Genomic DNA, 27,847 nt, shown 5'->3' with positions numbered 1-27,847 from the left:
GAGAAAGCCCACGCGGTCACGGGGAGAACGTACAAACTCCGCACATACAGCGCCCGTAGTTGGGATCGAACTTGGGCCTCCGACGCTTGCAAGCGCTGTAAGGCAGCAACTCTACCGCTGCGCCGCCGTGCCAATTTAGAAGGTTCTTGACAAAGGGGTGGAGATGGAGGAGGGGAGGGTCACCAGCTGCAACTTATCACCAAGGGGACCCTTGGCGCACCAGAGACCCGGCTTCCATCCCGACTATGGGTGCTGTCTGTCGGGGCATCACGGTGGCGCAGTGGTAGAGTTGCTGCCTCACAGCGCCAGAGAACCAGGTTTGATCCTGACTACGGGTGCTGTTTGCACGTTCTCCCTGTGACCTGCGTGGGATTTCTCCGGGTGTTCCAATATCCTCCCACATTCCAAAGACGAACAGGTTTGCAGGTAAATTGTCTTCTGTTAATTGTAAATTGGCCCTGGAGTGTGGGATTACTTTAGTCTCTGGAGATGCAGCATGCAAACAGACCCTTCAGCCCACTGAGCCTGTGCCGACCAGCGACCAACTATTGATCACAATCAATGTAATGCTCGTATATGAGGTTATTACTGATCGGTAGCTCAAAGGGCCTGTTTCACACTGTATCTCTAAAGGGAGGAGTGTAAGGAATTGTGTTTCCTCACAACATTATTAATCTCCATTCGATGAACATTGGAAAGAATATTATTCATGATGTATGCATTCCAAGGGTCGGATTCATGTCAAGGGAGAATATTCCTTACAAACTGCACATGGAAGCAGTAAAATGCAGTTTAAAGATAATTGCCTAAAGCAAATATTCAGCAGCCGATGAGCCACGAAACAGCTCGGATTGCACCTGCTGAATGTTCTGAATGTGGAACTGCAGATGCTGATTTACAAAAAAAAGACACAAAGTGCCGGAGTAACTCAGCTGGTTAGGCAGCATCTTTGGAGGCAAAGGGGTGGTCAACGTCTCGGGTCTCTAGCAGTTCGTCCCAAATTCCTCCAGCAATTCCTTTTTTCTTTCTTGCAAACGGATTTAGTTGTAATGAATATTTGTCTGTGGACACACCAAGAGCTGGATGGCCATGTTTTGGGTCAAGACCCTTCCTCAGAGTGAATAATTCTTTGTGACTTGCGTAAGGATTTGTATAAGGATTTTCCCCTCGCCATCCTCTGTGAAATGTTTCTTCCAACAGTGGAGGAAGTTGGGATAAGGATCATTTTAGTTTTTAAAATTAATGTTAGTTCCCAATTTATGTTTCCACAGAATCGATAACGTTGTCCACTCTGATGCAGGGGCCTTTCACTGTTTGATACAAATCACCGGGGTATCGATTGAATCAGAAAAGATCATTCTTGAAATAGAAGGTATGTTTTACCACTTTACATGTTCCTAAGTGTCAGGAGCAGAATTAGATCATTCGGCCCTTCAAGTCTACTCCACCATTCAATCACGGCTGATCTATGTCTTCCTCTCAACCCCATTCTCCTGCCCTCTCCCCATAACCCCAGACACACGTACTAATCAAGAATCTGTTCATCTCTGCCTTAAAAATACCAATGGACTTGGCCTCCACAACCGACTGTAGCAATGATTTCCACAGATTCACTACTCTCTGACTAACGAAACGCCTCCTTGTCTCCTTTCACAAGGTACATCCACTTATTCTGAGACCTGTGCCCTCTGGTCCTAGACTCTCCCACTGGTGGAGCCATCCTCTCCACATCCACACTATCCAGCGCATTAGGTTGGGCCTCCTTTTGTTATTGACTTTTGCAGGGAGGAACTGCAGATGCTGCTTTGTTACTGACTTGTTACAGGATTCCAACTTTGCGTTAGGACAGACTGAGCGGAGGTGTTCAGTGAAACGTTCCATGTGTCAACTTCTCTACATCGGCGAGACCAAGCGCAGGCTCGGCGATCGTTTCGCTGAACACCTCCGCTCAGTCCATCTTAACCCACCTGATCTCCCGGTGGCTCAGCACTTCAACTCCCCCTCCCATTCCCAATCTGACCTTTCTGTCCTGGGCCTCCACCATTGTCAGAGTGAGGCCCAGCGCTAATTGGAGGAACAGCTCCTCATATTTCACTTGGGTAGCTTACAGCCCAGTGGTATGAACATTGACTTCTCTAACTTCAAGTAACCCTTGCTTTCCCTCTCTCTCCATCCCCTCCCCCTTCCCAGTTCTCCCCTGGTCTTACTGTCTCCGACTACATTCTATCTCTGTCCCGCCCCCTCCCCTGACATCAGTCTGAAGAAGGGTCTCGACCCGAAACGTCACCTATTCCGTCTCTCCAGAGATGCTGCCTGTCCCGCTGAGTTACTCCAGCATTTTGTGTCTACCTGTCTTAACTTAGTAGCTTTCAGGAACATAAAAACATTTTTGGCTGTTCAAAAACAGCTTTGTATCTGAAAACCACTCATTATTTCAAGGTGGTTTGGAGCAAATCCCATACTCGGTAAAAGTGTATGGTTGGCTATAACAGACACTGTTCCTCTCCCCTTCCCCCATGGTCTGTTAAAACAAGGGTTACCTGTACTTGTACCTCTATCAGGTCTCCCCTTAACCTCCTGCATTCCAGAGAAAATAACCCAAGTTGCCTGTCCTCTCCTCATAGATAATAGCCACTAACCACGGCAGAATTCTGGTAAACCTCTTCTGCAATTGTTTTTATAAGTAGGGTTAGTAAAGGCCCTATCCCACTTTCACGACCTAATTAACCCTACAAGGTTAATTCCCGGGATGGTGGGACTGTCATATGCTGAGAGAATGGAGCAGCTGGGCTTGTACACTCTGGAGTTTAGAAGGATGTGAGGGTATCTCATTAAAACATATAAGATTGTTAAGGGTTTGGACACACTAGAGGCAGGAAACATGTTCCCGGTGTTGGGGGAGTCCAGAACCAGGGGCCACAGTTTAAGAATAAGGAGTAAGCCATTTAGAACGGAGACGAGGAAACACTTTTTCTCACAGAGAGTGGTGAGTCTGTGGAATTCTCTGCCTTTGCAGGTTCTCTGGATGCTTTCAAGAGAGAGCTAGATAGGGCTCTTAAAAATAGCGGAGTCAGGGGGTATGGGGAGAAGGCAGGAACGGGATACTGATTGGAGATGATCAGCCATGATCACATTGAATGGCGGTGCTGGCTCGAAGGGCCGAATGGCCTACTCCTGCACCTATTGTCTATTGTCATAAATCACGACCTCTGCCGAGTTTGCCCTCGACTCATACGCGCAGCATGGTCGTCACGAGGCCGTAGGTAGGTCGTAGGTACTCGTGGCAACTGTGTGTTATGATTGTGTTTATAATTTGTTTGGTTGTTTTGGTGTTCCGCGAGCATTGCCACTTACATTTCACTGCACATCTCGTATGTGTATGTGACAAATAAACTTGACTTGACTTGACTTGACTTGAAGTATGTCGGGCCATTTTTTTCTAGCATGATGAAAAATGTTCATGAGTAAAAAAGGTCATTGAATTAGGTCGTGAAAGTGGGACGGGGGCTTTACTGAGGTTGAATTAGGGGCAAGACCTGATCACAATTCAGGGTCCAGTGATGGGAATATTTGTGCCATGGGTGAGCGTGTCCACGCACCTGTATCGTGTGGTTTGGGTGAGGCTGGGCCAGGGCCGGGTGCGATCTGAGAGCTATTGCCATTGAAAAAACATTTCTCAATGAGAACAATTGCTTTCCTCGTGACTGTAGATGCAAATCAGAGACTGAGACTTCCCCACTGATTAGGTCACCGCCATACCAGCATTTAAATTGTGCATTGTGAAAATGATTACATTTTTCCACAAAGTAGGGTAAATTGCATTCATGCGTTAGAAGTCCACTTGATATGTTTTCACTGTCACTGTTCCATTGTGGCTTTGTAGAGTCAGAGTGACAAAGCATTGAAACAGGCTATTCGGCCCACCAACCAACATGCCCCATCTACACTACTCCCTCCTGCCCGTGTTCAGCCCATATCCCTCAACCTGTCCTATCCATGTATCTGTCCAAATGTTTCTTAAACGTTGGGATAGTCTCAGCCTCAACTACCTCCTCTGGCAGCTCGTTCCATACACCCACCACCATCCTTTGTGTGGAGAAAGTCACCCCTGGAGATCCACTTGTACATCAGCGGGTGTTACAGGGAGGAGAATGGGGTTGAGAAGTCAAGATAGATAAGCCATGATTGAATGGTGGAGCGGACATGATGGGCTGAATGGCCTGATTCTGCGCCTATGACCTATGAACCCACTAGTATTTTGACTTGAATTATTGTTGTTCATTCATTGCTGGAACAAAATTCCCATTCTCCGCCGCCTGAGATTGGGTAAGTTTAAAGCTGCGATCGACGGGTTCACGATGGGTTGCAGGGAGAAGGCAGGAGAATGGGGTTGAGTGGGAGAGATAGGTCAGCCATGGCGCACAGGTTCAATGGCCTAATTCTGCTCCTGGGCCTTGTAAACATGAGATGGAGTACATTCACGACACTAGCGACAGTGTGTCTTCTTCTTTCGTATCCATCTTCCATGTTCCAAATGTTGACGTCGCTGCCATCGTTCGTCCTGAAAAGGACGCAAGCTTCTGTCAACAATCAGTGGGAGGCCATCACTTGTTACAATAGATGATGGTGGTGGCAGAATTAGCCCAGTTTCCAGCCCCGTGACGTTGACCCTTCTGCTATGGGGCCAGTGTTGATAGGGGAGACTCCCACCTCATCATCATCATCATCAGGAATGTGGGATGACCAGACACCAGCCACATGCTGCCCAGTCCGTGGGGCCGAACCAGCTGTTGAGGAAAGTGTGTCGGAAGGAACGGCAGATGCTGGTTTACTCCGAAGACGGGCAGCATCTCTGGGGAGACGGTATAGGTGACGTTTCGGGTCGAGACCCTTCTTCGGACCTTCTGAAGTCTGTGTGGCTGTGTCAGCAGTAACGCAATGCGGGTTGGAGCAGGGGTGGGGCGAGATGGTCTCGAGGATAAGAAGGTGGAAGGAAATTGCTGTTTGAACACTTTGAGTCCCTGATTTGTTTCACTTCTTCTTCCTGTCACGGGTGTTGTTATTTAAGTAAATAATATTCAGCATCACGAGTTAGCAGAGGCCGAGTGGTGAAACATTGGGGGGGGGGATATGAGAAGCATACATAATCCAAGAATCGTAGAGCAGAGAAAAGCACGACTAAGCCAATCTTGCTTGTGCTGAATGTGCATAAGTTCGTACGTTATAGGAGCATAGTTCGGCCGCTTGGCCCATCGCCTACTCTGCCATTCAAACACGGCTGATCTATCCGTCCCCCTCAACCCCATTCTCCTGCCTTCTACCCAGAGCCCCCGCACTAATCAACAATCTGTCGATCTCTGCATTAGAAATATCCATTGATGGCCTCCATGACCTTCTGTGGCCCCCGGGGTTATTCACACCCCCCGTCCCCCCTCCCCCCTGGAATAGTCACACCCTCTCGCCCCCCCCCCCCCCCCCCCTGGGTTATTCACCTCACCCCTCTCCCCCCCCCCCCGATATTCACACCCCCGTCCCCCTCCCCCCCCCCAGGGTTATTCACCTCTCCCCCCCCCCCCTTCCCCCTGGATATTCCCCCCCCCCCCCCCCCCCCCCCCCCTCCCCCCCCTGGAATAGTCACACACCCTCTCGCCCCGTGTCCCCCCCTGGGTTATTCACCCCCCACCCCCCCCTCTCCCCCCCCTGGGATATTCACCCCCCCCCCTCGCCCCCCCCCCCCCTGGGTTATTCACCCCCACCCCCCTCTTCCCCCCCTCCTCTTCCCCCCCCCCCCCCCCGGGATATTCACACCCCCCCCCCCCGTACATCTTCGCCCCCCCCCCCCCCCCGAACCATTCCACCCCCCTGCGATATTCATGATTAAAGTTTAAAATAAACAAAAGCACCTTTTAAAAGACCAGCTTCCAGTGATGCCACAATCTCCTCCCCCTCCCCCCCCCCCCCCCCCCCACCAACGTTACAGTGAAAGAATATTCCGCCACCTTCCAGTGACGTCAGGGTGAAGGCCTCATTTCACAAGCTGCTTCATCAGCTCCACAACGCTCTGGGTCTGCACTCGGTCTAGTGTTATGTAAAAGCAGAAACTTGATAATAATACTGCATTCTCTCTTGTCGTTGTCTCTCTTGGCACCCGATCATGAGGTCATAAGGAATAGGAGTAGAATTAGGCCATTCGGCCCATCAGGTCTACTCCGCCATTCAATCATGGCTGATCTATCTCTCCCTACTAACCCCATTCTCCTGCCTTCTCCCCATCACCTCTGACACCCGTACTAATCAAGAATCTACAGTTTCTATCTCTGCCTTAAATATATCCACTGACTTGGCCTCCACAGCCGTCTGTGGCAAAGAATTCCACAGATTCACCACCCTCTGAAGACATTTCTCTTCATCTACTTCCTAAAGGAACGTCCTTTCATTCTGAGGCTGTGCCCTCTGGTCTGAGACTCTCCCACTAGTGGAGACATCCTTTCCACATCCCCTCTATCCAGGCCTTTCACTATTCAATAAAATGTGGAATATATTATTATTCTATAATATATTCTATGTGGCCCTTGTGGCCAAGGGGATCAGGGGGTATGGAGATAAGGCAGGTACGGGATACTGAGTTGGATGATCAGCCATGATCACATTGAATGGCGGTGCTGGCTCGAAGGGTCGAATGGCCTACTCCTGCACCTATTTTCTATCCTTCTATGTTTCCATAAGTTTCAATGACCCCTCATCCTTCTAAACTCCAGCGAGTACAGGCCCAGTGCCGCTAAACGCTCATCATATGTTACCCCACTCATTCCTGGGATCATTCTTGTAAACCTCCTCTGGACCCTCTCCAGAGCCAGCACATCCTTCCTCAGATATGGGGACTAAAATTGCTCATAATTCCTTCTCTCCAGAGATGCTGCCTGTCCCGCTGAGTTACTCCAGCATTTATTGTCTACCTTAGGTGGACTGGGATATTGAGTTGTCCTGGCAAGATTAGGGTTGTGTGGGACAGTTCAAGAAACTGATAGGTGCAGGAAAGTAGCTGATCCTGTAGCTGGTGGTGTGGGACTTTGGGCTTCTGTCCCTGCTGCCCGAGGGGAGCAGTGAGAAGAGGTCGCGGCCCGGATGGTGGGGATCCTTGATGATGGACGTAGCACCTTATGAAGCAGGGCCTCATGTATTTGCTCTCAATGGCTGTGTCCTGCACGGACTGGGGTGAGTCCACCACTCTCTGCAGCCTCTCATGTTCCTGTGCTTTGGTTTTGCAGCACTAAGCCATGATGCAATCAGTCACGATACTCTCTGCGGAACTTAGAGTCAAAGAGTGCGGAAACAGGCCCTTCCATCCAACATTGCCCACACCGACCTACATGTCCCGTCTACACTAGTCCCACATGGTTGTGGTTGGCCCATATCCCGCCAAACCTATCCTATCCATGTACCTGTCTAATTATTTCTTAAAATTAGTGATAGTCCCAGCCTCAACTACCTCCTCTGGCAGCTTGTTCCATTCACCCACCACCCTTTGTGTGGATAAGTTACCCGTCAGATTCCTATTAAATCTTTTCCCCTTCACCTTAACCTGTGTTCTCTGGTTCTCGATTCCCCTACTCTGGGCAAGAGACTCTGTGCGTCTACTCGATCTAATCCCCTCATGATTTTGTACACCTCTATAAGATCACCCCTCATCCTCCTGCACTCCAAGGAATAGTCCCAGCCTCTCCCTATAGCTCACACCCTCTAGTCCTGGCAACATCCTCATGAATCTCTGAACCCTTTCCAGCTTTACAACATTTTTCCTATAACATGATGCCCAGAACTGAACACAAATGCTGCCTCACCAACGTCTTATACAACTGCAACATGACCTCCCAACTTCTATACTCAAGGCTGTTACTGATGAAGGCCAATGTTTGTGATTCAGAGACATGCCAAATCTCTTTCAACTTCTAAGTAGAGGCACTGATGAGCCTCCTTCATGGTTATGTCTTTGTTCTGAGCCAAGGACGGGACATCTGAGATGTTTAAAGATAGACACAAAGTGCTGGAGTAACTCAGTGGGTCAGGCAGCATCTCTGGAGAAAATGGATAGAAACATAGAACATAGAAATTAGGTGCAGGAGTAGGCCATTCGGCCCTTCGAGCCTGCACCGCCATTCAATATGATCATGGCTGATCATCCAACTCAGTATCCCGTACCTGCCTTCTCTCCATACACTCTGATCCCCTTAGCCACAAGGGCCACATCTAACTCCCTCTTAAATATAGCCAATGTACTGGCCTCAACTACCCTCTGTTGCAGAGAGTTCCAGAGATTCACCACTCTCTGTGTGAAAAAAGTTATTCTCATCTCGGTTTTAAAGGATTTCCCCCTTATCCTTAAGCTGTGACCCCTTGTCCTGGACTTCCCCAACATCGGGAGCAATCTTCCTGCATCTAGCCTGTCCAACCCCTTAAAATAGATGACATCTCAGGTCAGGAAACTTCTTCAGACCTTCAATCCAATCCAATCCAACTTTATTTGTTAAGCACTTTAAGACAACCAATGTTGACCAAAGTGCTGTACAGAAGAATAAACAAGACATCATAAACAGACAACATAACAGAACATAACATAACAGCTCACATGAGGCGCAAAAATGACATATGAAATACAACAATAAATTAAAAGAGATAAAACATGAGTAAAAATAATAACCACGCAATAAAGCTGCATTCTGTACCATCTGGAGACGGGCGATGGAGGACCCACTAACCCCCACATACAGTGCATTGCAGTAATCCAGCCGAGTGGTAACAAAGGCGTGGATTACCGTCTCAAAGTGCTGACCTTCTAAGATGAGATGTGAATGCACAAGAATTTGAAGTTGTCAGCTCGCTCCGCTTTTGTCCCATCAATGAAACAACAGTGTGTGGATGGACTCCTGGTTCCCCTTGTCTGAAGTTCCACGGTCTTGCTGATGTTGATCAAGAGGTTGTTGTGGCACCGTACAAAACCAGCCTCGCCAACAGTCTGTCTCATCCTTTTCTGCTCATCTTGTTGTTAAATGTATGTTTTAGTGTATCTATAGTCTTGTATTATGTGAGGGGTGGGGTAACCTTTCTTTATCTCTTTCCTCGATGGAGATGCGACTTTTCTCCGTGTTGTATCTCCGCCCGCGCTGCGGCCTAACATTGTGGACCGGCCCCTTTAAATGGGGATCCATCTCAGGAGTTCCAAACATGGGAGCCGGCGAACTTAACATCATGGAGCTCGCGGTCCCTTGGTTTCGGGACCGACTTCGGGAGCTCCAAGCCGCAGGATCTACGATTGCTCCGACGCGGGGGCTTCGATCGCCCCGACACGGGAACTTTGACCGGCCCAACGCGGGAGCTTCAATCGCCACGACTGCAGATGAGTCGACTGCCCTGACCGTGGGAAAAAAGGAGAGAAGAAGATAATACGTTATTGGCTTCCATCACAGTGCGCTGTGGTGGATGTTTGTGTTAATATTTATGTAGTTGTGTGTCTTGTTGCTTTTTTGGTATGACTATATGGCAAAACAAATTCCTTGTATGTTTTTACATGCTTGGCTAATAAATAAATTACAAGCAATACAATGACTCATCTTTCTCCTGCACACTGACTCTGCAACATAGTTATTGTGTCTGATCCCATCATGTCTCTGGCAGAGATTCCACACAACTAACTACTCTCTGTGTAGTGAACCTTCAAATCGTTTTCAAAACCCCTCACTCAGCATTTCATCAGCATTTCATTTTGGTCTTTAGACTGAAGGGATAGGGCGAGGAAGCAGGCCCTTCGGCCCACCATGTCTACACTGACCCGCGATCACTCCGTACACTGGTACTTTATCGTTTATCGATCACCCCGTACAATAGCACTATCCTTCGCACTATGGACAATTTTTCCAAAGCCAATTAACCTATAACCTTCTACGCCTTTGGATGGTGGGAGGAAACCTGAGATCCCGGAGAAAACCCACACGACCACAGGGAGAATGGACAAACTCCCTACAGACAGCACCCGTAGTCAGGATAGACACAACATGCTGGAGTAACTCAGCCCGACAGGCAGCATCTGTGGAGAAAAGGAATGGGTGACATTTCTGGTTGAGACCTTTCTTCTGACTGAAAATGGGTGACATTTTGGGTTGAGACCCTTCTTCAGTCTGAAGAATTGTCTCAACCTGAAACGTCGCCCATTCCTTCTCTCCAGAGATGCTGCTTGTCCCGCTGAGTTACTCCAGCACTTTGTGTCTATCTTCGGGAAAAAAACTGAATTCCCCATTTAAAACAGAAATTGTTTGAAATGCCCTGCATGTCAGGCAGCATCTGTGCAGGTAGAAGCAGAATGACTACAGGTTGAACATAGAACATAAAAAGGTGCTGACCCGTAATATCACCTATTCCTTTTCTCTAGAGATGCTGCCTGACCCGCTGTGTTACTCCATCACTGTGAAACGTCACCTATCCATGTTCTCCACAGATGCTGCCTGACCCGCTGAGTTACTCCAGTATTTAGTGTCTATCTATAGAACAGTACAGCACAGGAACAGGCCCTTCATCCCACAATGTCTGTGCTGAGCACAATATCAAGTTAAAGCACCAGACTCAGGAACAGCTTCTTCCCCTCTGTTATCAGGCTTCTGAACGGTCCTTCCATAAGCTAGGGTACTGTCCGATTCACCTCTACCCCATTGTGGACATTGGACTTTGTCTGTGGAACTGGGGCCCTACAATGCTGAGAACTATATTCTGCACTGTGTATCTTCCCCTTTGCTCCACCTAGCGTACTTGCGTTTGACTTGAATGCATTTATGTACAGTGTTACCTGATTTGATTTGATAACATGCAAAACAAAGCTTTTCACTGTACCTCAGTACACAATAATCTAAAGGTCAGGTGGGGCATCCTGGTCAGCATGGACAAGTTGGGACGAAGGGCCTGTTTCCGTGTTATCATGGGGATATCTGTACACTAAATAGGGCATATTACAGGTGCCCTACCTTAATTTCCCATTTACTGGTGCCCTACCTTAATTCCCCATTTACCAATACCTTAACTAATTCCCCATTTATCTTATGAACTAATGAACTATGGACTCTGGTGGAACTAAGGACCGGGCTTTTTTATACTGGGGTATTGGGGTTATTAATTTCTTGGTTTAGTATACATTATCTACGTGAATTGTGTTTATAGGCATGTTATGCTCCAGCAAGTCAGAATTTCATAGTTCCGTTGTTGGGACATATAACAACGGAATATTAGTACTTGTGTCAGGGGATATGTGGAGAAGGCAGGAGAATGGGGTTGAGAGGGAAAGATAGATCAGCCATGATTGAATGGCAGAGTAGACTTGGGCTGAATGGCTTAATTCTGCTCCTATAACTTAAGAACATGAACCTACAACAATTACCTGACATTCCCCATTTACCAATGCCCTACCGTAATTCCCCATTTACCAATGCCCTACCGTAATTCCCCATTTACCAATGCCCTACCGTAATTCCCCATTTACCAATGCCCTACCGTAATTCCCCATTTACTGGTGCCCTACCGTAATTCCCCATTTACTGGTGCCCTACCGTAATTCCCCATTTACTGGTGCCCTACCGTAATTCCCCATTTACCAATGCCCTACCGTAATTCCCCATTTACCAATGCCCTACCGTAATTCCCCATTTACCAATGCCCTACCGTAATTCCCCATTTACTGGTGCCCTACCGTAATTCCCCATTTACTGGTGCCCTACCGTAATTCCCCATTTACTGGTGCCCTACCGTAATTCCCCATTTACCAATGCCCTACCGTAATTCCCCATTTACTGGTGCCCTACCGTAATTCCCCATTTACTGGTGCCCTACCGTAATTCCCCATTTACCAGTGCCCTACCGTAATTCCCCATTTACCAGTGCCCTACCGTAATTCCCCATTTACTGGTGCCCTACCGTAATTCCCCATTTACTGGTGCCCTACCGTAATTCCCCATTTACTGGTGCCCTACCGTAATTCCCCATTTACTGGTGCCCTACCGTAATTCCCCATTTACTGGTGCCCTACCGTAATTCCCCATTTACTGGTGCCCTACCGTAATTCCCCATTTACTGGTGCCCTACCGTAATTCCCCATTTACTGGTGTCCTACCGCAATTCCCCATTTACCAGTGCTCTACCTTAATTCCCCATTTACTGGCTCAATTGTAATCATGTATTGTCTTTACTGACTGGTTAGAATGCAACATAAAGATTTTCACTGTACACTACACATGACAATAAACTAAAATAGGGAATTACGGTAGGGCACCAGTAAATGGGGAATTAAGGTAGGGCACCAGTAAACTAAACTAAAAATCAGCTGTATTATTAATATTCATCATGTTCCTGTGATCTCACTGGTCAAGTCTATGTTCCTCCACCATTGGTGTGCTGACCTTCAGAGAATTAGTACAAACACACTAATCTCATCCATGTCAAGAGAATACATGCAAGGAAATGTTTGGGTAGCGTTCAGTGCAGGGTGATATAAATGCTAGCATTGCGTTGCTTTCTCTCCTACTGATTCCACTTGCAGATTAACTTGTTGGGAATCCTGCACCAGCACTCCCCAAGCCTCTTTGCACCTCTGATTTCTGGATTCTCTCCCTATGTAGAAAATAGTCTATGCCTTTATTCTTACTACCGACATGCATGACCACACTTGGCTACACTAGATTCCATCTGCCACTTCTCTGCCCACTCTCCCAACCTGTCCAAGTGTTGCAGAGTCTCTACTTTCTCCACACTAGTGTGAAACCTCCCCCCCGCCTGGCTCAACTACCAGCAGAGTACCATCGTGGCAGCTTGCAACATGTCTCCAGGGCTAGTTTACTGATCCATGGTCAGGTTTGCACTTCCAATCCAGACCGATTTGATTAGTACACGTGCCAGGGGTTAAGGGGAGAAACCAGGAGAATGGGGTTGAACGCACACCCCTCCAGATTCAGGGACAGTTTCTTCCCAGCTGTTATCAGGCAACTGAACCATCCTACCACAACTAGAGAGCAGTCCTGACTTCCCATCTATCTCTTTGGTCACCTTCGGACTATCTTTAATCGGACTTTGCTGGCTTTGTCTTGCACTGAACGTTATTCTGTTATCATGTATCTGTACACTGTGGACGGCTCGATTGTAATCATGTATTGTCTTATGACTCAAGGGTCAGTTTACCGATCCTTAGTCAGGTATGCACTCTCAATCCCGATCTATTTTATTAGTACAGTCTAGGGTTCTGGGGAGAAGGCTGGAAGAACTCAGCTGGGCTTTATTACAAAGCCAGATTCTTCCTATACTTTAACTGTCATTAACTAGCCGTGCTGCCTAGTGTTGATGAATTTCCTTGGCTAGTGGCTATTAAGTCCTGCAACATGGGTATATTTAGACTACTTCCTGGACGAGGGCATTTCAGTAGATCCCAAAACACTTCAGTGCCGATAAAAGTCCCCTTGGAGTGTGGTGGTAGAGTGGGCAGTGCGGCAACAGTCAATAGTAAATGCCTCCTCCCATTTGCTGCCTATACGGAGTTTGTACGTTCTCCCTGTGCTCGCGTGCGTTTTCTCCGGGTGCTCCGGTTTCATCCCACTCTCCAAAGACGAGCAGGCTTGTAGGTTAATTGAGCTCTGTAAATTGTCCCTGGTGTGTGGAAGAGAACTAGTGTATATTGGTTGACCACAGTCAGGATGGAACCCAGGTCTCTAACGCTGCGCCACCGTGCCGTCCTCGATGGCTGAGACCTTTGACTGGATGGTGCCGAGTATGTGTTTTATGCTTTTGCTATCTAACCGAATGGTTCTGTTCTGTTTGCAGGTTTGCCAAGCTTTATCCGAGAGCCTGAATCAAAGAACGTTTCGAGAAATGGCAGCTTTAATCTCACCTGTGAAGCAGTGGGACCTCCATACCCTGTGCACATATACTGGTTGCAGGATGGTGTCCTGATCAGTACCAAGGCTGACGATGCCTCTCCTTCTGTTCTCAAAGTAGCAGGTAAGTTGCTGATACATTCATGTGATAGGAGCAGAATTAGGCCATTCCGCCCATCAAGTCTACTCTACCATTCAATCATGGCTGATCCATCTCTCCCTCCTAACCCCATTCTCCTGCCTTCTCCCCATAACTTCTGACACCCGTCCTAATCAAAAATCTATTGATCTCTGCCTTAAATATATCCACTGACGGCCTGCACAGCATTCTGCAGTTTCCACAGATTCACCACCCTCTGACTAAAGAAATTGCTCCTTGTCTCCATTCTAAAGGAACGTCCTTTAATTCTGAGGCTCTCCTCTAGTCCTGGACTCTCCCACTAGTGGAACCTCTCCACATTCACTCTATCCAAACCTTTCACAATTCTGTACGTTTCAATGAGTTTCAATGAGGTCCCCGCTCATTCTTCTAAACTCCAGCGAGTACAGGCCCAGTGCCGCTAAACGCTCATCATATGTTAACCCACTCATTCCTGGGATCATTCTTGTAAACCTCCTCTGGACCCTCTCCAGAGCCAGCACATCCTTCCTCAGATATGGGACCCAAAATTGCTCACAATATTCCCAATGCGGCCTGACCAGCGCCTGTAGGGCCTGTCCGACTTGGCCTTTTTTGTTTCGGCGATTGCCGGCATCATTGACTGACGTGTCAGGTCACCGAAAAAGTCGTGGCGTGACGATGTATTGACTCTCGGTGTTTTCCCAAGTGTCGCAACATTTTTTTTAATGCCGCTGGATTTTGAAATGTTCAAAATCTTTCGCCGACCCTGATACGTCCGTCAATGATGCTGGCAGTTGCTGAAGAAAACGGCACGTGGTACAGGCCCTTTATAGAGCCTCAGCATTACATCCCTGTTTTTGTATACAAGCCCTCTCGAACTAAATGCTAGCATTGCATTTGCTTTCTTTACTGCCGATTCGATTTGCAGATTAAGTTTTATAAGAAGGGGAGAGAAGGCACGTGGAAGTGTCCCATTCCAAGCCAGCAGAAGATGCCTGGTGCAGCTGGCAAATCCATTCCCACCATTCCTGCGCTCTCCCAAATAGAGCCATACAGCATGGAAACAGTCCCTTCTGCCCTACTAGTCCATGCTATCCAAAATGCCCCATATACTTGTTCCATTTGCCTGCATTTGGCCTATATCCCTTCCCTATCCATGTATCCATCCCTTCCCTATCCATGTAAACCTTCCCTATCCATGTATCTGTCCTAATATAATTTAAATGTTATACTCCAAATATAATCATTTCAGTATTAGGTTCTAATTTTATCTTAAATAGCTTTGATATATTCACAACATTTTTGATTTGGGAAGGGCTGCTGCAATGTAGTCTGATGGATCTTACAGTCACATCAAGTATATCATAGTCCCTGCCTCAGCGACCTTGTCTGGCAGCTTGTTCCATATACCCACCATCTTTGAAAGGGTTGACCATCGGGTTTCTATTAAATCCTCCCCCCTTCACGTCAAACCCATGCCCTGTGGTTGTCGATTGCCCTACTCTGGGTAAAGGACTATGTGCGTTTACCATGCGTCCGGGTTTGTATGTTAACTGGCCTCTTTAACATTGCCCCTAGTGTGTAGGGAGTGGATGCAAGAGTGGAAATAACATAGAATCTAGTGTGCGCACTCCGTGAATTCAAATGCTCCATCATGTGTACAAGCGATGGACAGCACGGTGGCGCAGCGGTAGAGTTGCTGCCTCACAGCGCTAGAGACCCGGGTTCCATCCTGACTACGGGCGCTGTCTGCACGGAGTTTGCACGTTCTCCCCGTGACCACTTGGGGACAAAGATGTTTCTGAGCCTGGTGGTGCTTTCCTTTCGCATGCTGGGAGAAGAAGGAATGACCGGGGTGGGACAAGTCTGGTTATGATGGCTGCCCTGTGTCAGTGTGAGGTGTAGGTGGGGAGACTGGTCTGTGTGATGGACTGGCCTATGTCGATCCGTGACATTCTGTGTTGGTAAGCTGGGCACAACCATCCTGAACAATGTGAGATGATGCATTTTGGGTGGACTAATAGGGCCAGAATATACACAATGAATGGAGTATTGAGGAAGATGGGGACCTTCGTGTCCACGGTGTGCCTCACAGCACCAGAGACCCAGGTTCGATCCTGACCAAGGTTGCTGTCTGTTTGGTGTTTGTACGTTCTCCCTTTGACTGCATGGCTTTTCTCCCTGTTTTCACCCACACTCCAAAGACGTGCAGGTTTGTAGGTTAATTGGCTTCTGTAAATTGTAAACTGTCTCCAGTGTGTAGGATAGTACTGGTGTATGGGATGATCGTTTGTCGGCATTGATCCGGTGGGCTGAAGGGCCTGTTTCCACGCTGTATCTCTAAACTACAAACTTTTGCCACTGCTGTTGAGGGAGTGCAGCGTAGGTTTACAAGGTTAATTCCCGGGATGGCGGGACTGTCATATGCTGAGAGAATGGAGCGGCTGGGCTTGTACACTCTGGAATTTAGAAAAATGGGGGGATCTTATTGAAACATATAAGATTATTAAGGGTTTTGACACACTAGAGACAGAAAACATGTTCCCAACATTGGGGGAGGCCCAGAACCAGGGGCCACAGTTTAAGAATAAGGAGTAAGCTTATGAACCATTTAGAACGGAGACGAGGAAACACTTTTTCTCACAGAGAGTGGTGAGTCTGTGGAATTCTCTGCCTCAGAGGGCGGTGGAGGCAGGTTCTCTGGATGCTTTCAAGAGAGCTAGATCGGGCTCTTAAAGATAGTGGAGTCAGGGAATATGAGGAGAAGGTAGGAACGGGGTACTGATTGGGGATGATCAGCCATGATCACATTGAATGGTGGTGCTGGTTCGAAGGGCCGAATGACCTACTCCTGCACCTATTGTCTATTGTCTATAAACAGAGACTGCCATTTGAAGGAAGACCACTTCCTAATTTTCAGTTTCTCAGACAGTGCAGCTTTTTGTTTGTTAGGTTTACCAGTGTCCATTAGCAAACAAAAACTTATCTTCCTCCCAACCCTCCCCCCCCCCCCCCCCCCCCCCCCCCCCCCCCCCCCCCCCCCCCCCCCCCCCCCCCCCCCAGCACCACCACCCTATCTCACTTCCTCATTCTCAGAATAGAAGGGCAATCTGTCCTGGATTCACATCCAGTTACATAGAAACATAGAAAATAGGTGCAGGGGGAGTCCATTCAGCCCTTGTGATCACGGCTGATCGTTCCCTATCAATAACCCGTGCCTGCCTTCTCCCCATATCCCTTGATTCCACTAGCCCCTAGAGCTCTATCTAACTCTCTCTTAAATCCATCCAGTGACTTGGCCTCCACTGCCCTTTGTGGCAGGGAATTCCATAAATTCACAACTCTCTGGGTGAAAACGTTTTTTCTCATCTCAGTCTTAAATGACCTCCCCTTTATTCTAAGTGTGGCCCCTGTTTCTGGACTTGCCCAACATTCGAAACATTTTTCCTGCATCTAGCTTGTCCAGTCTTTTTTTAAAATCTTATATGTTTCTATAAGATATCCCCTCATCCTTCTAAACAGTGAATACAAGCCTAGTCAATCTTTCCTCATATGACAGTCCTGCCATCCCAGGGATCAATCTCGTGAACCTACGCTGCACTGCCTCAATCACAAGGATGTCCTTCCTCAAATTAGGAGACCAAAACTGTACACAGTACTCCAGATGTGGTCTCACCAGATCCCTATACAACTGCAGAAGACCTGTGGGTGTGCAGAGATTTTGAATGGGCACTGATTTGGGAAGGGCTGCTGCTTTGGACAATGTAGTCTGATGGATTTTACAGTCACATAGAGTGATACAGCATGGAAACAGGCCCTTTGGCCCAACTTGCCCACACCGGCCAACAATGTCCCAGCTACACTAGTCCCACCATCCAGCACTTGGTCCATATCCCTCCAAACCAGTCCTATCCATGTACCTGTCTAATTGTTTCTTAAACGATGGGATAGTCCCAGCCTCAACTACCTCCTCTGGCAGCTTGTTCCATGCACCCACCACCCTGTTATCTGGCAACTGGGCACGGTGGCGCTGCAGTAGAGTTGCTGCCTCACAGCGCCAGAGACCCGGGTTTGTCCTGACTACGGGCGCTGACTGTACAGAGTTTGCACGTTCTCCCCGTGACCTGCGTGGGTTTTCTCCGAGATCTTCACTTTCCTCCCACACTCCAAAAACGTACAGGTTTGTAGGTTAATTGGCTTGGTGTAAATGTAAATTGTCCCTAGTGTGTGTAGGATAGTGTGAATGTGCGGGGATCGCTGGTGGGTGCGGACTCAGTCCGAAGGGCCTGTTTCCGCGCTGTATCTCTAAACTAAACTAAAAGTAAACTGAACCACCCTATCACCAACTAAAGAGTGGTCCTGAGCTACCATCTATCTCCTTGAACCATTTTTAGTCTGACTTTACTGGCCTTTATCTTGTACTAAACTTCAATCCCTGGTTCATGTATCTGTGCACTGTGGACGACTTGATTGTAATCATGTATTGTCTTTCCGCTGACTGGTTAGCACGCAACAAAAGCCTCTCACTGTACCTTGGTACACGTGACAATAAACTAAACTAAACTTTCAGGCAGGATGAACATCACCGATCCATTTCCTCCAGAGATGCTGTCTGACCCGCTGAGTTACTCCGCCATTACATGCCCATCTTTGGTATAAACCAGCATCTGCAGTTCAATTTTATTGCATTAGGTTCTGGTTTATTGTCGTCAGGTACACTGAGGTACAATGAAATGTTATCAAGGCAGATCAGATATACCATCCATAGATACAACAGATTCAGAATGCAAGATGCAGAATGCAAAATGTAGTTCTCGGCATTGTAGTGGATCAGTTCCAGAGACAAAGTCCAATGTCCACAATGGGGTACAGCTGGTGGAAAGACCATCTGCTTAGGGTGCGGTAAGAAAGATGAGCATGGATGAACTGCAGATGCTGGTTTAAATCGAAGATAGGCACAACATGCTGGAGTAACTTAGCAGGACAGGCAGCATCTCTGGAGAGAAGGAATGGGTCGAGACCCTTCTACACACTGATGAGCCTTCAGTTCCCTTGGAGTGATTTTCTAAGATTGTTGGGCTGCTGCACGACGAGAGACTGGAAGCATTAAAGTCATATGTGGTAGGAGCAGAATTAGGCCATTCGGCCCATCAAGCCTGCTCCTCCATTTATTCATGGCTGATCTATCTTTTCCTCCTCACCCCATTCTCCTGCCTTCTCCCCATAACCCCCGACACCCATATATAGACACTACATGAAGGGGAAGAGGTTTAGACTTTATTGCCTTCCATCACAGTGAGGAATGTGGGGAATCCACTGTGGTGGATGTTTATGTTAACTTTTATGTTGTTGTGTGTCTTGTTGCTTTTTTTAGTATGTCTGTATGGTAACAACCTTAATTGGTACACATGACACTAAAAACCTTTGAAACCCTTATATTGACAGCTGTATATAGACGGATTGTGAGCTGACACGTTGGACTTGTATTGACAAGAGTTTAGACGTTTCTTTAGCGTTACGGCACAGAAACAGGCCCTTTGGCCCTCCGATTGGCACGGACCAGCGATCACCTCGTGCACGAGCACTATCCCACACACACACACTAGGGACAGATTCCAATTTCCAGAAGGCAATTCAGCTCCAAACCGGCACGTCAAGTGGCCACAGGCCCGCAAGATGGCAGTCTGGCATCAGTTCAAAGAGGACGTCGACAAAGAGCTGGTCACAGACTGCCGTAAGCAGGGCTGGAAGACAAGGTCATCGAGGTTGGCCGCAGAGGTTTTGCAGGGCAATCGCTCCGCAAAGCCTGGGCATCAACGGAATGGAGAGGAGAAGGGCCATCAAGAACCCCACAGAGGTAGCGGAGAAAGCCTCGAGATGGCTCTGGATCAGGTGTCAGCGCTAAGCGAAGGTCCGAAGATCGGACAGCTGGCCGGGCTGCCGACTGACGGGGCCACTGGCGAGGTGCTGCTGCTGCACTCCATGGGCTGCACTACGTCGGGACGGGTGAGGCGGGGCCGGATGCGGCGCTCCGACCCGACAGTGCCCTCGACCCGAGTAGTAGCGGTCAAATACGGGACAAGGGCGGTCCCGTAACGGACAAACCCTAATCGAGGTACAGCGAAAAGTGTTTTTGTTCCGTGGTATCCAGTCAGCGGAAAGACAATACGGTATTACAATCAAGCCGTCCATAGTGTACAGATACAGGATAAAAGGAATAACATTTAGTGCAAGATAAAGTCCGATTAAAGAAACTCTGAGGTCTAGGCTGCTCTAGAGTCGGTGGTAGGATGATTCAGTTGCTTGATAACAGCTGGGAAAAAACTGTCCCTGAATCTGGAGGTGTGCGTTTGCACACTTCTGTACCTCTTGCCTGCTGGGAGAGGGGAGAAGAGGGAGTGACCGGGGTGAGACTGGTCCTTGATTATGTTGCTGGCCTTGAGGTGTAGATCACGGTGGCGCAGCGGTAGAGTTCCTGCCTTACAACGAATGCAGCGCCAGAGACCCGGGTTCGATCCCGATTACGGCCGCTGTCTGTACGGAGTTTGTTCGTTCTCCCCGTGACCTGCGTGGGTTTTCTCCGAGATCTTCGGTTTCTTCCCACACTCCAAAGACGTACAGGTTTGTAGGTTAATTGGCTTGGTAAATGTAAAAATTGTCCCTAGTGTGTGTAGGATAGTGTTAGTGTGCGGGGATCGCTGGTCGGTGCGGACCCGGTGGGCCGAAGGGCCTGTTTCTGCGCTGTATCTCTAAACTAAACTAAAAAATGGAGTGATGGAAGGGAGGTTGGTTTGTGTGATGGTCTGCGCTGTATCCACAACTCTCTGTAAATGTGCAGTCTAAACCACCGTGTGAATTTCTAAAGCACAGTGCTACTTGGCTACTAGAAGTTCACTTGGCTGGATTGCTCTTCTTTCAATTCAGCACGTCTGTTTTCTCACTGAATGCTGTTCTGGCCTTTTCTCAAATCACTGTCCTTTTATTGATGTCAAGAGTATTTTAATTGTCATATGTACCACTAATGAAATACTTGTGCACAGCAGTGTGACAGGCCTGTAAACACTATGCACGCAGATAATATAGAACAAATTAAAAATAAATATATCAATTCATAACTTTAATATTGGTGCAAAAAAAGCTGAAGGCCTTAATGCAAACCAAGACGGTCCAGAGATGATGCCAAAAGTGCTGGCATAACTCAGTGGGTCAGGCAAAGATGGGTCAGCCCCAAGAAGGGTCCGCATTAGGAATGTCCCCTATCCATGTTCTTCAACATTGTCACGTGACCAGCTGATTTACTCCAGCACTCTTGTCTTTTTTCTTTTTTGTAAACCAGCATCTGCCGTTCCTTGTTTCTACATAGAGGTTCATAGTTGAGGTTAATGTTGTGTAGTGTTCAAGAGCCTGACATTGTTGGGATGAAGCTGGTGGGTGTGGTAATATGTAACCATATAACAATTTACAGCACGGAAACTGGCCATCTCGACCCTTCTAGTCCGTGCCGAACACATATTCTCCCCTAGTCCCATATACCTGCGCTCAGACCATAACCTTCCATTCCCTTCCCGTCCATATAACTATCCAATTTATTTTTAAATGATAAAATCGAACCTGCCTCCACCACCTTCACTGGAAGCTCATTCCACACAGCTACCACTGTCCACATGGACATCCCACATGCTCCGGTGTTGAAGGGTGCAGGAAGGAACTGCAGATGCAGTTTTACACCAGAGATAGGCACAAAATGCTGGAGTAACTCAGCGGGACAGGCGGCATCTGTGGAGAGAAGGAATGGGTGATGTTTCAGGTCAGTCTTGTCTCCAGTGTTGAAGACATGGGTGAAGTGCGTTATCAGTTGGGTGCTCTCTGCTCAGTGTTTAGACAATCCCCTTGTTCCCAACTCCTGCCCAAGCCTCTTCTCCCATCAGTATTTACCTAGAGTCGGCAAACCATTTGTAGAATCAATAATTACAATGTAATTCTTGATTCTGGAGTATCTCAGCAGATTAGACAGCATCTCTGGAGAACATGGGTGGGTGAATTTTCAGATCAGGACCCTTCTTCAGACAGACGTCTTGGGTCGGGACCCATCTTCAGCTATTTTTTCGCTGCTTACAAAGCAACATGGGTTAAATAAAAGATAGACATTAGAAGCGGGAGTAACTCAGCGAGACAGACAGCATCTGTGGTGAAAAGTAAATGGTGACCTTTCAGGTCGAGACCCTTCTTCAGACCCGAAACGTCACCTATTCCTTTTCTCCACAGATGCTGCCTGTCCCGCTGAGTTACTCCAGCTTTTTGTGTCTATCTTCGATTTAAACCAGCACCTGCAGTTCCTTCGTACACATGAGTTTGATAAAATGTCTATACTAAGCGTAAATCACTCAACCCACTGAAATCTCTGACATTTGATCTGATTTGTTCCTTTCTATCCAGTCCCTGTGTGGCCCCACACTTACAACATTGGTGCCTTTGTGTTTAAACCAGTCGTCCTATTGCACACGCCACCATTACAAAGGTCATATTTCAACATTGTAAGTGTAGGCAGTGGACTGCCGATTACTGGCAGAGACTGTGATGACAATGAAAGTCTATTCACACCCGCACAGGGCCCACCTCATGGCATGTAAATATCGCCATGTAAACACACGCCAATGAGGTACCGTTTGGACCCCATCCGTTCCCAAGTGAGAGTTGTACGTATGTCGTGCACGAAAAATCCAAGCTTCAAGTGTGAAAAAATGTACTTGTTCTAGGCTGACTTCATCCATGCAAGAGGTGTAAAGGGACTTGGGAATGCTGGTGCAGGATTCCCAAAAGGTTCATTTGCATTTGATAAGGTCCCACATAGGAGAATAGTGGGCAAAATTAGGGCACATGGTATTGGGCGTAGAGTGCTGACATGGATAGAGAAGTGGTTGGCAGACAGGAAACAAAGAGTAGGGATTAATGGGTCCCTTTCAAAATGGCAGGCAGTGACTAGTGGGGAAACCATATAACCATATAACAATTACAGCACGGAAACAGGCCATCTCGGCCCTACAAGTCCATGCCGACACAACTTTTTTCCTTTAGTCCCACCTGCCTGCACTCATACCATAACCCTCCATTCCCTTCTCATCCATATGCCTATCCAATTTATTTTTAAATGATACCAACAAACCTGCCTCCACCACTTCCACTGGAAGCTCATTCTACACCGCTACCACTCTCTGAGTAAAGAAGTTCTCCCTCATGTTACCCCTAAACATCTGTCCCTTAATTGTGAAGTCATGTCCTCTTGTTTGAATCTTCCCTATTCTCAAAGGGAAAAGCTTGTCCACATCAACTCTGTCTATCCCTCTCATCATTTTAAAGACCTCTATCAAGTCCCCCCTTAACCTTCTGCGCTCCAGAGAATAAAGACCTAACTTATTCAACCTTTCTCTGTAACTTAGTTGTTGAAACCCAGGCAACATTCTAGTAAATCTCCTCTGTACTCTCTCCATTTTGTTGACACCCTTCCTATAATTGGGCGACCAAAATTGTACATCATACTCCAGATTTGGTCTCAGCAATGCCTTGTACAATTTTAACATTACATCCCAGCTTCTATACTCAGTACTGGGACCGCAGCTATTTAAAATATACATCAATGATTTGGATAAAGGGATTCAAAGTAACATTAGCACATTTGCAGATGACACAAAGCTGGGAGGTTGGGGGAGTGGGCAGATGCATGGCAGATGAAGTTTAATGTGGATAAATGTGAGGTTGTCCACTTTGGTAGCAAAAACAGGAAGACAGATTACTATCTAAATGGCGTCAAGTTGGGAAAAGGGGAAGTACAACGGGATCTGGTGGGCCTTGTACATCAGTCTATGAAAGTAAGCTTGCAGGTACAGCAGGCAGTGAAGAAAGCGAATGGCATGTTGGCCTTTATAACAAGATAAATCGAATATAGGAGCAAAGAGGTCCTTCTGCAGTTGTACAGAGCCCTAGTGAGACCACACCTGGAGTACTGTGTGCAGTTTTGGTCCCCTAATTTGAGGAAGGACATTCTTGCTATTGAGGGAGTGCAGCGTAGGTTTACAAGGTTAATTCCCGGGATGGCGGGACTGTCATATGCTGAGATAATGGAGCAGCTGGGCTTGTACACTATGGAGTTTAGAAGGATGAGAGGGTATCTCATTGAAACATATAAGATTGTTAAGGGTTTGGGCACGCTAGAGGCAGGAAACATGTTCCCGATGTTGGGGGAGTACAGAACCAGGGGCTACAGTTTAAGAATAAGGAGTAAGCCATTTAGAACGGAAATGATGACCACTCACAGAGAGTGGTGAGTCTGTGGAATTCTCTGCCTCAGAGGGCGGTGGAGGCAGGTTCCCTGGATGCTTTCAAGAGAGAGCTGGATAGGGCTCTTAAAAATAGCGGTGAGGGGATATGGGGAGAAGGCAGGAACGGGGTACTGATTGGGGATGATCAGCCACGATCACATTAAATGGCGGTGCTGGCTCGAAGGGCCGAATGGCCTACTCCTGCACCTGTTGTCTATTGTCTATTGTCTATTGTCTATTGAATCGGTAGTAAGGAAAGCAATGCTGCCATTTATTTCGAGAGAAGTAGTATATAAAAACAGGGATGTAATGTTGAGGCTTTATAAGATGCTGGTCAGGCCGCATTTGGAATATTGTGAGCAGTTTTAGGCCCCATATCTGAGGAAGGATGTGCTGGCTCTGGAGAGGGTCCAGAGAAGGTTTACATGAATGATCCCAGGAATGAGTGGGTTAACATATGATGAGCGTTTGACGGGACTGGGGCTGTACTCGCTGGAGTTTAGTAGAATGAGTGGGGACCTCAGGAGGAGATATTTAGTATGAGATGAGGAGAAATGCATTTAGCCAGAGGGAGGTGGAACAGTGGAATTCATTGCCGCAGACAGCTGTGGAGGCCAAGTCATTGGGTATGTTTAAGGCGGAAATGGCTAGATTGTTGATTAGGGGGTGTCAGGGGTTACAGGAAGAAGGCAGGAGAATGAGGTGAGAGGGAAAGTTAGATCAGATATAGAAACATAGAAACATAGAAAATAGTTACAGGAATTGGCCATTCGGCCCTTCGAGCCTGCACCGCCATTCAATATGATCATGGCTGATCATCCAACTCAGTATCCTGAACCTGCCTTCTCTCCATACCCCTGACCCCTTTAGCCACAAGATCCACATCTAACTCCCTCTTAAATATAGCCAATGAACTGGCCTCAACTACCTTCTGTGGCAGAGAATTCCACAGATTCACCACTCTCTATGTGAAAAATGTTTTTCTTATCTCGGTCCTAAAAGATTTCCCCCTTATCCTTAAACTGCGACCTCTTGTTCTGGACTTCCCTAACATCAGGAACAATCTTCCTGCATCTAGCCTGTCCAACCCCTTAAGAATTTTGTAAGTTTCTATAAGATCACCCCTCAATCTTCTAAATTCTAGCGAGTACAAGCCAAGTCTATCCAGTCTTTCTTCATATGAAAGTCCTGACATCCCAGGAATCAGTCTGGTGAACCTTCTCTGTACTCCCTCTATGGCAAGAATCTCTTTCCTCATGTGATTGAATCGCGGAGTAAATTTGATGGGCCGACTACTCAATCCTGTCTCACAACTTTAGTTTAGTTTAGAGATACAGTCTGTAAACAGACCCTTAGACCCACTGAGTCCACGTCGACCAGCGATCAACTAGAACACTAGCACTATCCTACAAACTAGGGGCAATTTACAGAAGCCGACTAACCTACAAACCTGCTGGTCTATGGAGTGTGGGAGGAAACCGGAACATCCGGAGAAAACCCACGCAGGTCAAGGGGAGCGTACAAACTCCGTACAGACAGCACCAGTAGTCAGGATTGAACCCGGGTCTCTGGTGCTGTGAGGCAGCAACTCTACTGCTGCGCCTCTGTGCCAGCTTGCCTGGCTCTTCTAATCCTCTTTGCTGGCATGAGTCTTTAAAGAAGGGACCCCACCCAAACCTCGCCTCTCTATTCCCTCCCCAGGTGCTGCCCGACACGCTGCGTTCCACCAGCACTTTGTGTTTTACTGAAAGATGTTTTATTTTATTTTTTTAGTTGTAGAGATACTGCACGGAAACAGGCCCTTCAGCCCATCGAGTCGAGTAATGGCTGGAAATTTTTAAACCACCTTTAAAACATTTCACTCTTCCATACGACAACACATTTAGTTTCAAAATTGTTTTGGAAATTAATATCTGTAAAGGACAAGACTTAAATAAACTAGTTTGAAGTTTTGACATGATCATTGAAAAACCTGTAAGGACTTGGCATGAGTTATTTTGAACTCTTCACTCAAATGCGAAAGTGAACTGAAACTTGCTTGTTTTAAATCTGCGGGCAGCACATAATCACTTTCTGATTAGTTCCTATAAAATGGATTCACTGTAAAAAGAGAAACATTTCCTTTGTCTCTCGCTGCAGCTTTCACAGTATCAACAAATCCCTGTTCCGATCTTGCTTTTCGCTAGAAGTAGACTTGTACCATATCCTAACTACTGTAAAACTTGCTCTGCCATTGAAGACAGCGGGGTGTGGAGGGGTGCTTGTCTGAAGAAGGATCCTGACCCGAAACGTCACCTGTCCATGTACCACGGAGATGCTGTCTGACCCGCTTGGTTACTCCAGCACTGTGTGTTTGGTTTAGTCTATTGTCACGTGTACCGAGGTACAGTGAAAAGCATTTTTATTGCATGCTAACCAGTCAGCGGAAAGACAATACACGATTACAATCGAGCTGTGTACAGATACAGGGTAAAAGGGAATGATGTTTCGTGCAAGATAAAGTCCAGTAAAGTCCGATTAAAGGTAGTCTGAGGGTCTCCAATGAAGTGGATGGGAGGTCAGTTGATGAGAGGATGGTTCAGTTGGCTGATAAAAGAATATGTGTGTTATGATTGTGTTTATAATTTGTTTGGTTGTTTTGTTGTTTGTCTTTTGCACAAAAGTCCGCGAGCATTGCCACTTTCATTTCACTGCACATCTCGTATGTTTATGTGACAAATAAACTTGACTTGACTTGACTTAACCACTGGGGAGAAACTGTCCCTGAATCTGGAGGTGTGCGTTTTCATATTTCAATACCACTTGACTGATGGGAAAGGGAAGAAGAGAGAGTGAGACTGCTCCTTGATGATGCTGCTGGCCTTGCCGAGGCAGTGTGAAGTGTAGATGGAGTCAATGGAAGGGAGTTTGGTTTGTGTGATGGTCTGGGCTGCGTCCACAATTTGCTGCAATTTCTTGCCGTCTCGGATGGAGCTGTTCCCAAACCGTGCTGGGATGCATCCCGACAAGATGCTTTCTACGGCACATCTTGTGTCTCTATTCTGACCTTCGGTCAGTGATCAGTGGTGTTGTGGGGAGGATCCATTTGCAGTTCATCCTGAGACGGTGGGATTTTGCCATCTAACTAATTTCCAACAGTTTGAATTGGTCACCATGCAGAGCGTTTGTGAAAGACATCGACCTTGGCATTTTCTTTCAACTCTTCTCCTATTTCTAAAGAGAAAAGCTGAATGACACGGAAATCTTCCGGCTGCAGTTCTGGAGGAAGTTCCTTTGTCCAAAAGTGGTGTATCTGCAGAATATTCTCAAGGCGGAGGTTGACGGATCCTTGAAGAGTAAGGGTATCGACGGTTACGGGGAGAAGGCAGGAGAATGGGGTTGAGAGGGAAAGATAGGATGGCAGAGTAAACATAGAAACATAGAAAATAGGTGCAGGAGGAGGCCATTCGGCCCTTCGAGCCTGCACCACCATTCAATATGATCATGGCTGATCATCCAACTCAGTATCCTGT

The 27,847-nt window shown here is 47.3% G+C and overlaps 1 protein-coding gene across 2 annotated transcripts in view; it reads left to right on the top strand.

Annotated features, from left to right (window-relative positions):
• Nucleotides 1-27,847, top strand: part of mertka (c-mer proto-oncogene tyrosine kinase a) — a 158,996-nt gene that overhangs the window by 38,472 nt on the left and 92,677 nt on the right. For both annotated transcript variants that reach the window (XM_055636313.1, XM_055636311.1), the window contains exons 3-4: nucleotides 1,272-1,372; nucleotides 13,846-14,022. In XM_055636313.1, the coding sequence (XP_055492288.1) occupies nucleotides 1,272-1,372; nucleotides 13,846-14,022 (278 nt within the window). The remainder of the gene's footprint in view (nucleotides 1-1,271; nucleotides 1,373-13,845; nucleotides 14,023-27,847) is intronic.

This window comes from Leucoraja erinacea, chromosome 5 (genome assembly GCF_028641065.1).
Source record: "Leucoraja erinacea ecotype New England chromosome 5, Leri_hhj_1, whole genome shotgun sequence".
Classification (NCBI taxonomy): domain Eukaryota; kingdom Metazoa; phylum Chordata; class Chondrichthyes; order Rajiformes; family Rajidae; genus Leucoraja; species Leucoraja erinaceus.
Note: the sequence above shows the minus strand (reverse complement) of the source record. Positions and strands in the feature narration are given on the sequence as shown.